The 13,171-nt window shown below is 57.7% G+C and overlaps 1 protein-coding gene and 1 gene segment (V, D, J or C); both read left to right on the top strand.

Annotated features, from left to right (window-relative positions):
- Positions 1 to 1,716: 1,716 nt before the first annotated feature.
- On the top strand, positions 1,717 to 2,381 carry VPREB1 (V-set pre-B cell surrogate light chain 1). The gene is made up of 2 exons (XM_086346159.1): positions 1,717 to 1,762; positions 1,846 to 2,381. Exons 1-2 carry the CDS (start codon positions 1,717 to 1,719, stop codon positions 2,256 to 2,258), a joined length of 459 nt encoding a protein of 152 aa, XP_086202285.1. The 3' UTR covers positions 2,259 to 2,381.
- Positions 2,382 to 8,857: 6,476 nt separating this feature from the next.
- On the top strand, positions 8,858 to 12,941 carry LOC147355879 (immunoglobulin lambda constant 3-like). The segment is given in 3 exon segments: positions 8,858 to 9,182; positions 12,242 to 12,360; positions 12,498 to 12,941. Coding segments are annotated over 3 exon segments (636 nt in total).
- Positions 12,942 to 13,171: the final 230 nt, after the last annotated feature.

Raw genomic sequence — 13,171 nt, 5'->3', positions numbered from 1 at the left:
CTTCTCCATAAGGCGCATGATCACGGGTTAACCTTGACTGTATCTTTCTTTTTCCTTTGTTCAGACTAGTTTCAGGGAACCTTATACACTTAGGGTATATAAGGTTTTCACAAAAACTGGTCGGGGTCCTTGGCTAAGAGGAGAGTCTGCCTTGGGCCTGCCGGTGTAATAAACTGCACTCCACTATTTGCATTGTCCTTCTGAGTGAGTTTGTTTCCCGTGGCTACAACAGCCCCAGGGCGTGTGGAACCTTCACACGCCAGGGACCGAACCCATGTCCCCTGTGCTGGCAGGCGAGTTCTTAACCACTGGATCACGAAAGGAGTCCTGCAATGTGATTCTGGCCCCGGCTACGTGGAGTTAGGGGGACTTGCGCAAATTCAGGACACAACCCCACCCCAAAAAAACCCATCCCTCATTTCAAACACCAGCTGCAAACTCAGCTATCTGCAGGCCACCTATATTTCTGACCAAATGGCCACAAGTTTGGGGGGGGTGTTCCCCAAACCCCCTCAGGCTGGATGACTGGTAGAAAGCCTCACAGAACTGAAGAAAGCTCCATCCTCACGATTCCAGGTTTGTTGTAAAGGCTACGACCAGGAGCAGTCAACGGAGAGCTGCACCAGGGCATGGGGGTCCCAGAGGTGGGCTGCTGTGTCCTCAGGCTGCCTCTCCCTCCTGCATGTCCACAGTCCAGCAGTCTGGGAGGCTCCCCTGAGCCTCGGTGTCCACTGGGGTTTCATTACTCAGGACAGTTCCGGGGACCACTGGCTCTGTGATTGGACTCTGTCTCTAGCCCCTCTCCCCGTCCTGGGAGCTCAGCTCAAAGCTCCCATCTTCCCATTGCTGGGTGGGGCTTTCCTCACGGCCAGCATCCTTCGCAAATCACCCATTGGTATAACCTCAGGGGCCCCCCGAAAAACAAGCGCTGTATTTAGAGGCTGCCTCCCAGGAACCAGGGACGAGGAGCAGCTGATTCTTTACTATACACACCGTGGTCCACGCACAGCATCTCATTTATGGACCTAAGGACCCAGGGGCAGGACTGGGCCCCCAGGACCACCAAGCTCACAGACGCCTCCTCCCCCGCTCCCTGGGGAGACCCCCGTGAGGCCTGGGGCAGGGCTGAAGGAGGTAAGGCCACCTCTGCCCCCTCCTGAAAGCCCGCCCAGATGGTTCCTTTTCAGGAGCTGCTAGTCACTCCGGGTTCACTCCAGGGGGACAGGGGCTGGGTCTGGAGGGGGCATTAGGGGCATGTTAGGGGCATGCAAGGGGATAGAGCGGACCCTCACCCAGGGCCCCTACACCTTCTGCAGCACCCAGCAGGTGTTTCCCACCATGAGGACCTGTCCTCTCTTCCCGGTTCACCACACACAGAAGTGTGCACAAGAACCTCAGTCTGTGGGGCTCAGCTTCCTTTGGGGGATGCGGAGATCACCCCCTTGGGGACTCCATCCTGGCCTCCTGGGCACTGGGCTGTGAGCCCCGGGCAGGTGCTTCCTCCCTAAACACTTCCCCTGGGTTAAGGCAGGAGCCACAAAAGCCAGCACGCGGCCGTTCCCCCCAACCGGCATCGCAAACCCAGGGAAGTTTGGGATGGCCACCGGGAGCCAGGGGTGCCAAGGCCCCACCCCTGGGAGGTGGCGAGGAGGGCGGAGGAGGGGACTGGCCCTGTTCCACGAGGACCCTGGTGGCAGAACTCTGCTCCGCCGCACCATGTCCTGGGCCCTTGTCCTCCTGGGGCTCCTGCTCCACTGCACAGGTGAGAAGCCCCGGAGCTGGCGGCTCCCTTGCCCTTCCCGCACCCTGCTCTGCCCCGGTGCCCACACGCCTCTGTGTCCCCAGGATGCAGCCCGCAGCCCGTGCTGAGTCAGCCGCCTTCCGTGGCCTCGTTCCTGGGAGCCACCGTCCGCCTGGCCTGCACCCTGAGCAGCGACCACAACGTCAACCTTCACAGCATCTACTGGTACCAGCAGAGGCCCGGCCACCGCCCGAGATTCCTGCTGAGATATTTCTCCCCCTCCGACAAGAGGCAGGGCCACAAGGTCCCCCCTCGCTTCTCCGGCTCCAAAGACCTGGCCAAGAACACCGGGTATTTGAGCATCGCTGAGCTGCAAGCCGAGGACGAGGCTGTCTATTTCTGTGCTGTGGGGACCCCGGTCATGGGGCGGAGGCGGAAGATACAGAGAGAGAGGGCAGAAAGGGAGCTGGCCACCCTGGGCTCCCCGGGCCCCCGGGCCACACTCCCCTTGCATTAAAGGCCGGAGGCCGCATCCCTCTGGGGTGGGGTGGGGGTGTGGACGAGGAAGCTGGGCGGTGGGCTGCCCAGGGCCAGAAGACACTCCTGTGAACCCCCTTGGAGGCTGGATTTGGGGATTAAAACTGCTTGCATCTTGGGAAGTTGTTCTGCCGAGTGGTCTGAATTGGTTCGGAGGAGGCCCAGGATGCTTTGTGAACAGTCAGAATGAGTGGAACGCACCTGAGAACCAGCCAGGGTGAAGGTCCCAGGAGACTGGCTGGCCATGGTCTGCTTGGCCGGAGCCCCTGGGCTGTGGGTCTTCCGGGACAGGGGGCTGACATGGCCCCTTGGAGGTGCCCCTGCCAAGGACAGAACCTGCTGTTGTACCTGATTGTGGGCATGGAGTAAGCAGTTTAGAAAACACCTTTGCTGGCCCTCTGGGGAGGAGAGCGATGCCCAGGGATGGGTGTGGACTCGGTCCCCCCGCTGGGCCAGACGGTTCTGTGCCATGGGGGGCTGGCCTGTGCACTCCAGGGGGTCCAGCGGCATCCCTGGCCTCCACCGCCCCAAAACGGCCTCCCGCCCGTAGTTATGACAACCACAGGCGTCCCCAGACATCGCCAAAGGTCCCCAAGGTGGCAAAATCGCCCCAACTGAGACACCCTGAGCCAGGTGAGAGGAAGTGTTCTTTGTAAAAGGCACAGATAGTAACTAGTTTTGGTTTTCTGGGCCATACGATCTTTGTGGCAACTTCTTAATTCTGTCCTGAGAGCTCAGAAGCAGCCACAGACCCTCTGAACGCACAGGTGTGACTGCTTCCTGTTAAACTTTTACAGAAGCAAGACAGGGCCGGGCTGGTGGTGGCGCTTGGGCCGTGCTCTGCTGACCCTGCTCTGGAGAAACACCCGTTCCTGCCTCCAGGTTGCAGCCAGACCACACTCGGTGGGGTGAGCAAGGCCGGTTCCTGTGGACTCCGGGGTACGAACCCCTCAGGACCCCAGAAGACCGCACGGGCAGGGATGTGGCCTCACCAGTGGGTTTGTTGGGTGAAGGGAAACGGTGGGGTCCTGCTACTCTGGCCCATATCTGCACCCTGAGCCCCGAGGTGCGGGGTCCGCGTGTGCCCTGCAGAGAGGGACCCTGTACATCCACGTCCACACCACATGTGGACATGTCTCCCATTCAGAGAGGTGCCAGGTGAACCATCTCCCCTGACTCCAAACTGGACTGAGAATGTCCATTTCTCAAGACTGAAAAGACCCTCAGGGGCAGCCCTTCCCTGTGTGTGTGTGTGTGTGTGTGTGTGTGTCCTGAGTTTCCTGTAAAACCATTTATCTCAGCTCAGGCCTCTTTCCAGCCTCCTCTGGGCTTCCACTGTCTGAAATGCACTGAGTTCTTCCCACGTCAGACCTTTGCCCCTGAGTGCTTTGCTTCCTGCATCAGACCTTTGAACTGTGGTGTTGGAGAAAACTCTTGAGAGTCCCTTGGACTGCAAGGAGATCCAACCAGTCCATCCTAAAGGAAATCATCCCTGAATATTCATGGGAAGGACTGATGCTGAAGCTGAAGCTCCAATACTTTGGCCGGGAAAGATTGAAGGCGGGAGGAGAAGGGGACGACAGAGGATGAGATGGCTGGATGGCCTCACTGACTGGATGGACATGAGTTTGAACAAGCTTCGGGAGTTGGTGATGGACAGGGAAGCCTGGTGTGCTGCAGTCCATGGGGTCACAAGAGTCGGACATGACTGAGCGACTGAACTGACTGGGCTTCCGCTCTCTGAAATGCACTGAGTTCTTCCTGCATCCGACCTTTGCCTCTGGTCACGGACCTCCAGGCCCCGGTTTCCAGAGGCCAGCGAGGTGATCCGCGAAGAGCTCTGTCTCTTGCTTGTAACCAGCCCTTCTCTTGCTTCCATCCTCTGTGATTCTGATATTCAGAGTCACAGTAAGAAACCCAGAGAGCAGGGAGTCCTGTCGGCTCCTCCATCATCCTGCTCCCAAGTCCGACCCAGAAATGCAGAACCCAGCCAGCTGGGACACGCCACCAGTGGCACTGAAGGCCAGGGCCCAGACATCCTGGCCCGAGTTGGACATCGAGGCGCGGGGGAGGGGATCTGAGAGGACCCAGGGGTCTGGTGGGAAGGAGCCTACCTATCAGACGCAGTGAAGTGCAAGGGCTCTTCGTGCACACCGAGGCCCGTGTGAGGTGCAAGGGCTCTGCGTGCACACCGAGGCCGTGCGGTTGTGACGGGGGTTTGGCACCTCGAGCTGGGGCAGGTGACCCCACTCAAAGAGGCCGGGTGGGGTTAACATTCAGAGGCCCTCCGGCGCAGGGAGGGGCCTGGCTGGCGTCTCATTCTACACCGCCTTTTTGTGACGTGCACGCAGTTCACGACAGGATGTGAAATGAGGACATTTTCATTCCAGCAAAACTAGGAGGGACACGTCCCCTCATCAATGATTGAGGTGCCCCAGGGACTTTCCTATAGTAAAGGCAGGATAAATGTCTGATCTTCCCCCTCTATTTACCAGTCATCGAAAATCCCAAGTCAGTGTACCAGCATCCCCCACCTTGTTAGCACCATCACGAGCTCATGGGTATAAGATACTGAGCTGTTTAAATCCACTGCGATTGTGGGAAGTTTTTCTGTCTTAGGGCAGCAGAAGGCCTTTCAAGTCGGTGCCTAACCAGAGACACGGTGGTGCGTCGTAAACAGCTCATTCAGTTTTGTCTTTAAAACATTTGGGCCAAGTCACCTTCACTTCAGCTGGTTCTCTAAAAGATGATGATTTTTTTTAATAAAGAGTTGGTGTGTGGATCTTCACTATTGTTGGTTTTCCTTTATTTTTAGTTTTGCCATTCACCTCTTTTATTATTAATTTAATTTTTAATTTATTTTGGAGTGTAACTGACTCGCAGTGTTGGGTCAGCTTTGGGTGTACAGCCGAAAGCTTCAGTCACACACGTGTCCATTCTCCGAGTTCCTGTCCCAGTTAGGTTCTTACAGAATAGTGAGCGGAGTTCTCTGTGCTTCGTATACAGTAGGTCCTTATTAATCATCTATATACAACCATGTGCATGTGTCAACACCAAACTCTCAACTTCTCCCCCCGTCACATTTCCCCTGTGGTAGCCATGGGTCTGCTCTCAGGCCTGTGAGTCTGTTTTTGTTGTGTATACAAACCCGTCGGCACACTTTTTCTCCATTCCACGTAGAAGTGATGGAGTATGGTATTTGTCTGTCTGAGTTACTTCAGCGTGACGGTCCGTCTGCGTTGCTGTGAATGGCATTAGTTTATTCTTTTTCATGGCGGAGCAATATTCCGTTATATACACACATATGTGTGTGTGTACATATATAGTGGCTCGGATGGTAAAGAATCTTCCTACAATGCAAGAGACCTGGGTTCAATCCCTAGCTTGATAAGATGCCCTGGAGAAGGAAATGGCAACCCGCTCCAGTGTTTGTGCCTGGAGAATCCCACGGACACAGGAGCCTGTTAGGCTACAGGCCCCGGGGCCGCAGAGTCAGACACAACTTCGGGCAGCGGAAGAAAAATTAAGGAGAAATTCAGGAAAACACAACCAACCTTACACCACTCACTCAAAAGTGAAAAAGAAAGAAAGCCATTAAAAAACAAAGTTAAAGCTCTGTTTGCCACCCTCAAGGCATGGTGGTGCCCGGGCTGGAAGTCATGACAGGTTCTCCTCTGCTGGACTCTGCGTGGACCGCAGAGAGGCAAGTGGGGCTGGGAGGGTGGTGGTCCTTACGGGCCGACCTTGACCCCTCCACTCCCAGTGACTGCCGTCCAACTGGGGGCGGTCTGGAATAGTCCCTCAGATCAGACACCTCCTGTCCTTCCCGGCGTCTCGTCAGCACGTCCTCGACCCAGAGGCCCAGAGACGCAGCAGCTTGAGTTCAGCATCATGTCCACGGGCCTCAGAGCTGTCCTGGGGAAGCACCAGCAGGGCGCAGTGCGGGCACCCACAGGCTGGCAGCGCCCAGCGTCACCTGGGGGCTTGTGAAAAATGCCACGTGTCCAGGCCGCCGTAGACCTGCTGAGTCTGAACCCGCATCTTCACAGGTTCCCGGCAGCTCCACGCGCGAGGAGGAGCACATCCGGCACCCCTGTCGTCCGCCTCAGCCTCCCTTGTTAGGACACTTCCACTTAAGCTGCACGTGTGGTCCAGCAGCTGATGCTCTGAAGATGCTTCTCAGTCACTCACCCCTCCAGGGTCCCTGGGGTCCAGCCAGATGCGGACTTCTGACCATGGCCACGGCGGGATACGTGGTGTGTGCAGCAGCAGCCAGGCACAGGCCACGGGGCGGGGCGGGTGTAGCTGGGGGTCCCTGAACTGATGGACAGCCCCTTCTTGTCCCCAAGACCTAGGGCTGTCCCCGGGGGAACCACCACTTCCCTGGGCAGTGGGGGAGTGTCACACCTGCCTGGGGGCTGGGAGGGACCAGCTTCCGCCTGGGACCCCGGGGGAGACCTAGCCCCCAAAGTGCGAGGAGCTTAGGTTCCAGCTGGAGTGAGCCAGGCACCACAGTGGGGAGAAGCTGGACTGGGTCGGGGCCCCCAGGGGCTCCCCTACACTCTGCATGGTGGCTGTCAGGGTGACCCCACCCCATTACTGTTCAGGGCCTGGCCCATCTACCCAAGAACTGTGAGGTCTCACGATTCAGTATCAGGCCCTCGCAGACGCCTGGTCAGTGCGTGTGGAACATGGGGATCCAAGCGAAGTCACGTGGTCCGTGGACCTGACCTCCCCTTCATGAACTCCCGGTTACCTGGGGGAGTCAGTCTATCTGCCACAGCATCCCGTGACAGCACTGGGCAGGTGCCGACAGAATGTCTGGGGAGGCCTGACCACGAGGGCATGTGGCTTTCACGAAATTCACTTTGGGGGCCCCTGGGGAGAGTGTCAGGGCGATGGGCAAACCATCGGGACCTGAAGCAGAGAGTAGTTTCAAACATGAACTTGATGCGCAAGCGTGGATGGGACAACGAGCTTCGTCTCCTACAAACACTGGATCAGAACCACATTCTCCATAGGTTCTCCTGTCAAAACCTCCTGTAAGAAATCCATTTCCCGTCACCATCCAGAGCGTACTGATGCATTAGGCTGACCGAGGCAGGACCCCACGACCCCGCCGCCCGCCCTGAGTGCAGGCGCTCCCTGGCCCCGCCTGCCCCGCACGGCCTTGCTGTTGCAGGGTGCTGGCTGCTCCCAACTGCGTTGGTTCTACAACCTCCATGATGCAAACTTTGAAAAGTGGCAGTTGATGGCATCAGGGCTGCATTCATCTCTTGATGGCTGATGGTTCTCCCCAAGGCACACCCGATGGGCCAGCTGCAGGAATGACAGTAATGCGTGTAATAACAGCAGCCATCTATTCGCTCTGCGGGTGGAGCGCTGCTCAGCTCACACAGCGCTCTGATGGATGGATTCCGTGTGAGTCCACTCATACAAGGTCCTGTGCGCGTGTGTCTGCGTGTGTCTCTGCGTGTGTGTGTGTGTCTGCGTGTGTGTCTGTGTGTGTGTTTGTGTGTGTCTGTGTGTGTGTGTCTGTGTGTGTCTGTCTGTGTGTGTCTGCGTGTATGTCTGTGTGTGTCTGTGTGTGTCTGTGTGTGTGTGTGTGTCTGTGTTGTGTCTGTGGTGTGTCTGTGTGTGTCTGTGTGTGTATGTGTGTGTCTGTCTCTGTGTGTGTGTGTTTGTGTGTGTCTGTGTGTGTGTGTTTGTGTGTGTCTGTGTGTGTGTGTGTCTGTGCGCGTGCGCATGTGCGCCCCGTCGTGTCCAACTCTTTGGCACACCCTGGACTGTAGCCCGCCAGGCTCCTCTGTCCATGGAATTTCCCAGGCAGGAATACCTGGTCCCTAGAGGAGTCAAAATCATAGACCCTGAAAGCCCAAGAAGGTTGGTTCACAGCGCCTGGGGAGGGGATGCGGAGCTCGTGTTTAAGGGAGACAGAGCGTCGGTGTGGGAAGAGGAGGGCGTTCTGGGGGAGGCTGGAGGTGACGGCTGCTCTTATTATGTTTACTATGAGGGTGTGTGTGAGAGACACACGGATGTGTGTGTGTGTGTGTGTGTGTGTGCGAGACCCATGGATGTGTATGTGTGTGTGAGAGAGAGATGCACGGATGTGTGTGTGTGTGTGCGAGACCCATGGATGTGTGTGTATATGTGTCTGTGTTTCTGTGTTTCTGTGTGCGTTTGTGTTTCTGTGTGTGTGAGAGACCCGTGTGTGTATGTGTGACCCATGGGGGAAAGGAGGTGCCCAGTTTTGTGATGAAACCACGGTTCCCTGCCCTGCAGCCGGCCTGTAACCTGGGCCCTCTCCCCACCCCCACCTCAGCCGCGGCCTCGCCGCCCTCCCGACCCCCTCAGGAGACGCCCAGGGCGCCCTTGGGAACGAGGGCGGGAGCAGCTGTGTCCCCTAGGTCCCTGGGGCGGGGCTGGCAGAGACTGCGGCGTGAGGCGGTTGAGCCCTGGATTCCGACCAAGCAGGGCAGCTGGCAGAGGCCCCCCAGGAGAGGCCCCCCAGAGTACCGGCCCTGGGCCCTGGGGGAGGGGGCGGTGCTGGGGGCAGGGACAGAAGGCCAAGGCAGAGGACGGGCCCCACGGGACGGGGCGCACCCGGACAGCCCCTGCCAGCAAGGGGAAGCGGGGCACTTTCGACCCCTCCAAGGAGGAGCCCACACCAGCGCGTCTGCCCAAGGTGCCCTTGGCCCTGGGGGCACATGAGGCCCAGGCCAGGCCAGGGGGCCCATGAGGCCCCTAGGGGTCAGCGCGGTGTCCCCAGGCAGCCCTGGCCTCTCATCCTGCTGGGCCTGGCGGTGGGCGCCCACGGCCTGCTGCCCCCGACGGCGGCGCCTCAGAGCACAGCCCCCCGCATGGAAGCCCCATCAGGAAAGAGCCCGTGGAGCCTGCGGGACAGGTAAGGGCCAGGGGAGTCGTGGGGGTGCACAGGGGTCCCTGCTGCCGACGCTGAGGGTGAGGACAGAGCCGCCATGAGGGCAGACAGCAGAGCGGGGAGGCTCGGCCGGAGGGTGGGGCCTGGAGATGGAGGCTTCGTCAGAAGCATCGGCATTTTGTCTGGTGTGGACTTGTTTGCACTAATTGTTTTTCTTGGATTAAAACGTCATTTTTCTGGATTGCTGAGTTTTTTGGCCTCGCTTACCTTTTGCACCCAAGAGTAGTCTCTCCCCTGCCTGGCGCTGGTCCTCCGAGCGGAACAGCATGGGGAGGCGGGGGCAGGGGGTCTCGGCGGTGACTGCCCTCGTCCTGGGGTCCCCGGGGCTCCCCTAGGCTGCTGAACCACCTTCTTGCCCCTGTGCGCGCCCCTCTCCCCAGGGCTGGCTGGGCTGACAAGTCCACTCCTCCGGGCCTCACTTTCCCCCCTGCAATGTGAGGGGTGCGAGCTGGATGAGAGCTTCACAGCCTGACGCCTGCCCCGGAGAGGCAGGGGTGGCCGCAGCGAAAGGCTGGGGAGAAGGGGTGGCCTGCAGGTGGCTGGTCTCCCCTGAGGGTGTCCATTCAGCCATTGGACCACTCAGGGTCACCGAGAGGGACGGTCTGAACCGAGGGGTCATGTCCAGGGGTGGAGCAGCCCTGTGGCCAGGTTAGGGGCCGTAGGTGGGAGGGCCACTGCCTGAGCTGGTCTCACAGGTCCAGGGCAGGGACCTGGAATGGGGGTGCTCCAGGCCAAGGGAGCGGGGCCCTGAGGCAGACAGCGAGGGGCGCAGGCCTGCAGGGAGCTTCCAGAGCCGGCGGAGCGGGCTGCACACCACCCTCTCCGTCACCCTGGGACCTGGGGGAGGGGCTGAGGGGTTCAAGGGCGGGGCTCTCAGAGTCAGGCTGGCGTTTTGGGAAGACAGTTCCGGATCAAAAACTGGTGTGAGGCCAGATTAGAGGCTGGAGAAGAGGCAGTGGAAAGGCGACCGGAGGAGGGCCCGGTCCACGCGGACCTATGGAATGGGCAAGTGGATTGACAGTGACATCGCCAGAGGGCTGACGGAGAGCAACACACACCAACAGGGACTGTCAGCGGGAGGCTGAATTTCTGGAACAAACAACACCACGTACCAAGAGTCATAAAAACGTACATTCTACTTAATCAAGCAATCCCACCTCTACACGTGTATCTTGGGACTTTTCAGGGTGGTCCAGGGGGTTAAGACTCTGAACTTCCACCGCAGGGGGCCTGGGTGCCACCCCTGGTCGGGGAACTAAGATCCCACATGCCATGTGGTACGGCCAGAAAATAAAAATAAAGTTAAAAAATAAAAGAAATTTATCTTGACGATGCATCAGAACTTTGGCTGGATACTGTATGTTCTTGGGGAAGAAGTAGAGACAACCTAGACGTCCAATGAGAAGGGAGGGTGAGATGTGAAAGTCAAAGTTGCTCAGGCGTGTCTGACTCTTTGCGACCCCATGAACCGTAGCACGCCAGGCCTCCCTGTCCATCATCAATTCCCGGAGTCCACCCAAACCCATGTCCATCGAGTCGGTGATGCTATCTAACCATCTCATCCTCTGTTGTCCCCTTCTCCTCCTGTCCTCAATCTTTCCCAGCATCAGGGTGTTTTCAGATAAGTCAGTCCTTTGAATCAGGTGGCCAAAGTATTGGAGTTTCAGCTTCAACATCAGTCCTTCCAATGAACCCGTGCTAATAAAATCATAGAGTTGTGTAACCCCCACCCCAATCAAGATACAGAACATTTCTACCACCCTCCCCAAATTTTTCTGGGTTCTTGTGTAGTCAAGTCCTCTTTCTATTCCAACCATGAAAAACCACTGATTTCTTTCTTTGATTTGCCATGCGGAGCAGCATGTGGTATCTCTAGTTCCCCCACCAGGGACCCCTGCAGTGGAAGCTTGGAGTCTTAGCCACTGGACAGCCAGGAAAGCCCTGTCTCTTCCTGATCCTATAGTTCTGCCTTTTCCAGATATCGATGTCATCATGCTGTATGTAATCTCTTTTTCTATCATTTTATTTGGGGATATTTGTAGATTCACATGCAGCCTTAAGACATAATACAGGGGGTCCCAGGTGCTCTTCATCTGGTTTCCCCCAATGGTGATGTCTCGTAATATAAAAAATCATGGCCAGGGTACGACCGGGATGCAGTAAAGCACAGAATATTCCCAGAGGCCTTCCTGGCCACGCCCACTTCCTTCCCTCCCAAGCCGGGACAGACGAGCTGGCAACTACTAACTCGGTCTTCTTTTCTAGTTTTGTCCCCTCCAGATGGTTCTATAAATGGAATTGTACCGTTAGCAACCTTTTGGGGACCAATTTTCTTTTGAAATTTTTTTTTATTGGAGTATAGTCGAGTTGCTCGTTTCTGCTGTACAGCACGGAGAAGGCAATGGCAACCCACTCCAGTGTTCTTGCCTGGAGGATCCCAGGGACGGGGGAGCCTGATGGGCTGCTGTCTACGGGGTCGCACAGAGTCGGACACGACTGAAGCGACTCAGCAGCAGGAGCAGCAGCAGCAGCAAAGTGAATCAGTCACACGTAGACATATGCCTACACTTTTTTAGATTCTTTCCCCACATGAGCCATTCCGTGCCACGCTCAGTCACGTCCGACTCTTTGCGACCCCGTGGACTGCAGCCCTCCAGGCTCCTCTGTTCGTGGGATTTTCCAGGCAGAATACTGGGTTGCCATTTCCTTCTCCAGGGCATCTTCCCGACCCAGGAATCGAACCTGTGTTTTGTAAGCCATTGCAGACTATTGACTAGGGCTCGCTGTGCTATACAGCGGGTGCTTATTAGCAGTCTCTCTTACATGTTGTAGTGCGTATGTGCCAGTCCAATTTTCCAATTGATCTCTCCCCTCTCCCACCCCTGGTAACCATAACCATAGGAGAAGGAGGCGGCAGAGGGCGAGATGGTTAGGTAGCATCACCCAGGGGTGCCCTGGGTGCTGGAGGGCTGGCTACCCACACCCACTCCCACAGGACACAGCCCTGTGTCCATCACGCCCAGCAGGTTCCCGCTCCGGCCCGGCCCCCGGGGGCCAGGTCCTAGGTGCTGGCGTGGCGTCTGGTCTGAGGGTCCCTCAGCGTGGTTTACCTTTGGCGGCGGGACCAAGGTCACCATACCAGGTAAGCGGCTCTCACCGCTTCCCCAGCCTGTCCCACCCTCTGCTCTCTCGCGAAAGTCACTTTTCTCTGTCTCCCGAGGTCAGAGGCTCCGCCAGGGATACTGCCATGATGACCTTCCATGTCTCTACCACCCACAGGTCAGCCCAAGTCCCCACCTTCCGTCACCCTGTTCCCGCCCTCCACGGAGGAGCTCAGCACCAACACGGCCACCCTGGTGTGTCTCATCAGCGACTTCTACCCGGGCAACGTGACCGTGGCCTGGAAGGCAGACGGAAGCCCCGTCACCCGGGGTGTGGTGAGCAGCCAGGCCTCCCAACAGAGCAACAGCAAGTACGCGGCCAGCAGCTACCTGAGCCTGACGGGCAGCGAGTGGAAACCTAAAAGCAGCTACAGCTGCGAGGTCACGCACGAGGGGAGCACCGTGACGAAGACAGTGAAGCCCTCAGCGTGTTCTTAGGGCCCTGGGCCCCCCCCTCCCGGAGCGACCCCAGGAGCGTCTCCCCTCCCACCACAGTCCCCTACGTCCCTTCTTCCCGCTCCCAATCTGCTTGCAACAAAACGTCCTCATTGTCATTCATAAATCCTGCTCGCTGCTCGTTTTTTCCTTGTCTCGTATTTAATCAGCAACCTCTCCAGGATTCTGGAGATTCAGGAATCCCAGGCACCAAGGAGAGAATACCCCAAGAGGAGAGGCTCACAGTGTCGGGGTGGGGGGCAGGTGTCGCCCAGAGACGGGTTGGGACCCAATCCCCACCGACCTCTCCTCCTCCAGCACAGGGCCGTGCCCAGCCCTGCCACCTGGCCGGACACA

Source organism: Bos grunniens, chromosome 17 (assembly GCF_055505025.1).
Source record: "Bos grunniens cultivar Pamir isolate PY7600 chromosome 17, Bosgru_T2T1.0, whole genome shotgun sequence".
Taxonomy (NCBI): Eukaryota; Metazoa; Chordata; class Mammalia; order Artiodactyla; family Bovidae; genus Bos; species Bos grunniens.
This window is presented reverse-complemented; position numbering and strand designations above follow the sequence as displayed.

Excerpts from the sequence above, each read along its gene's own strand:
- VPREB1 (XM_086346159.1), top strand. The coding sequence starts at position 1,717 with ATGTCCTGGGCCCTTGTCCTCCTGGGGCTCCTGCTCCACTGCACAG. Across the intron at positions 1,763-1,845 it reads GCTCCTGCTCCACTGCACAG|GATGCAGCCCGCAGCCCGTG; the intron begins GTGAGAAGCCCC and ends CTGTGTCCCCAG.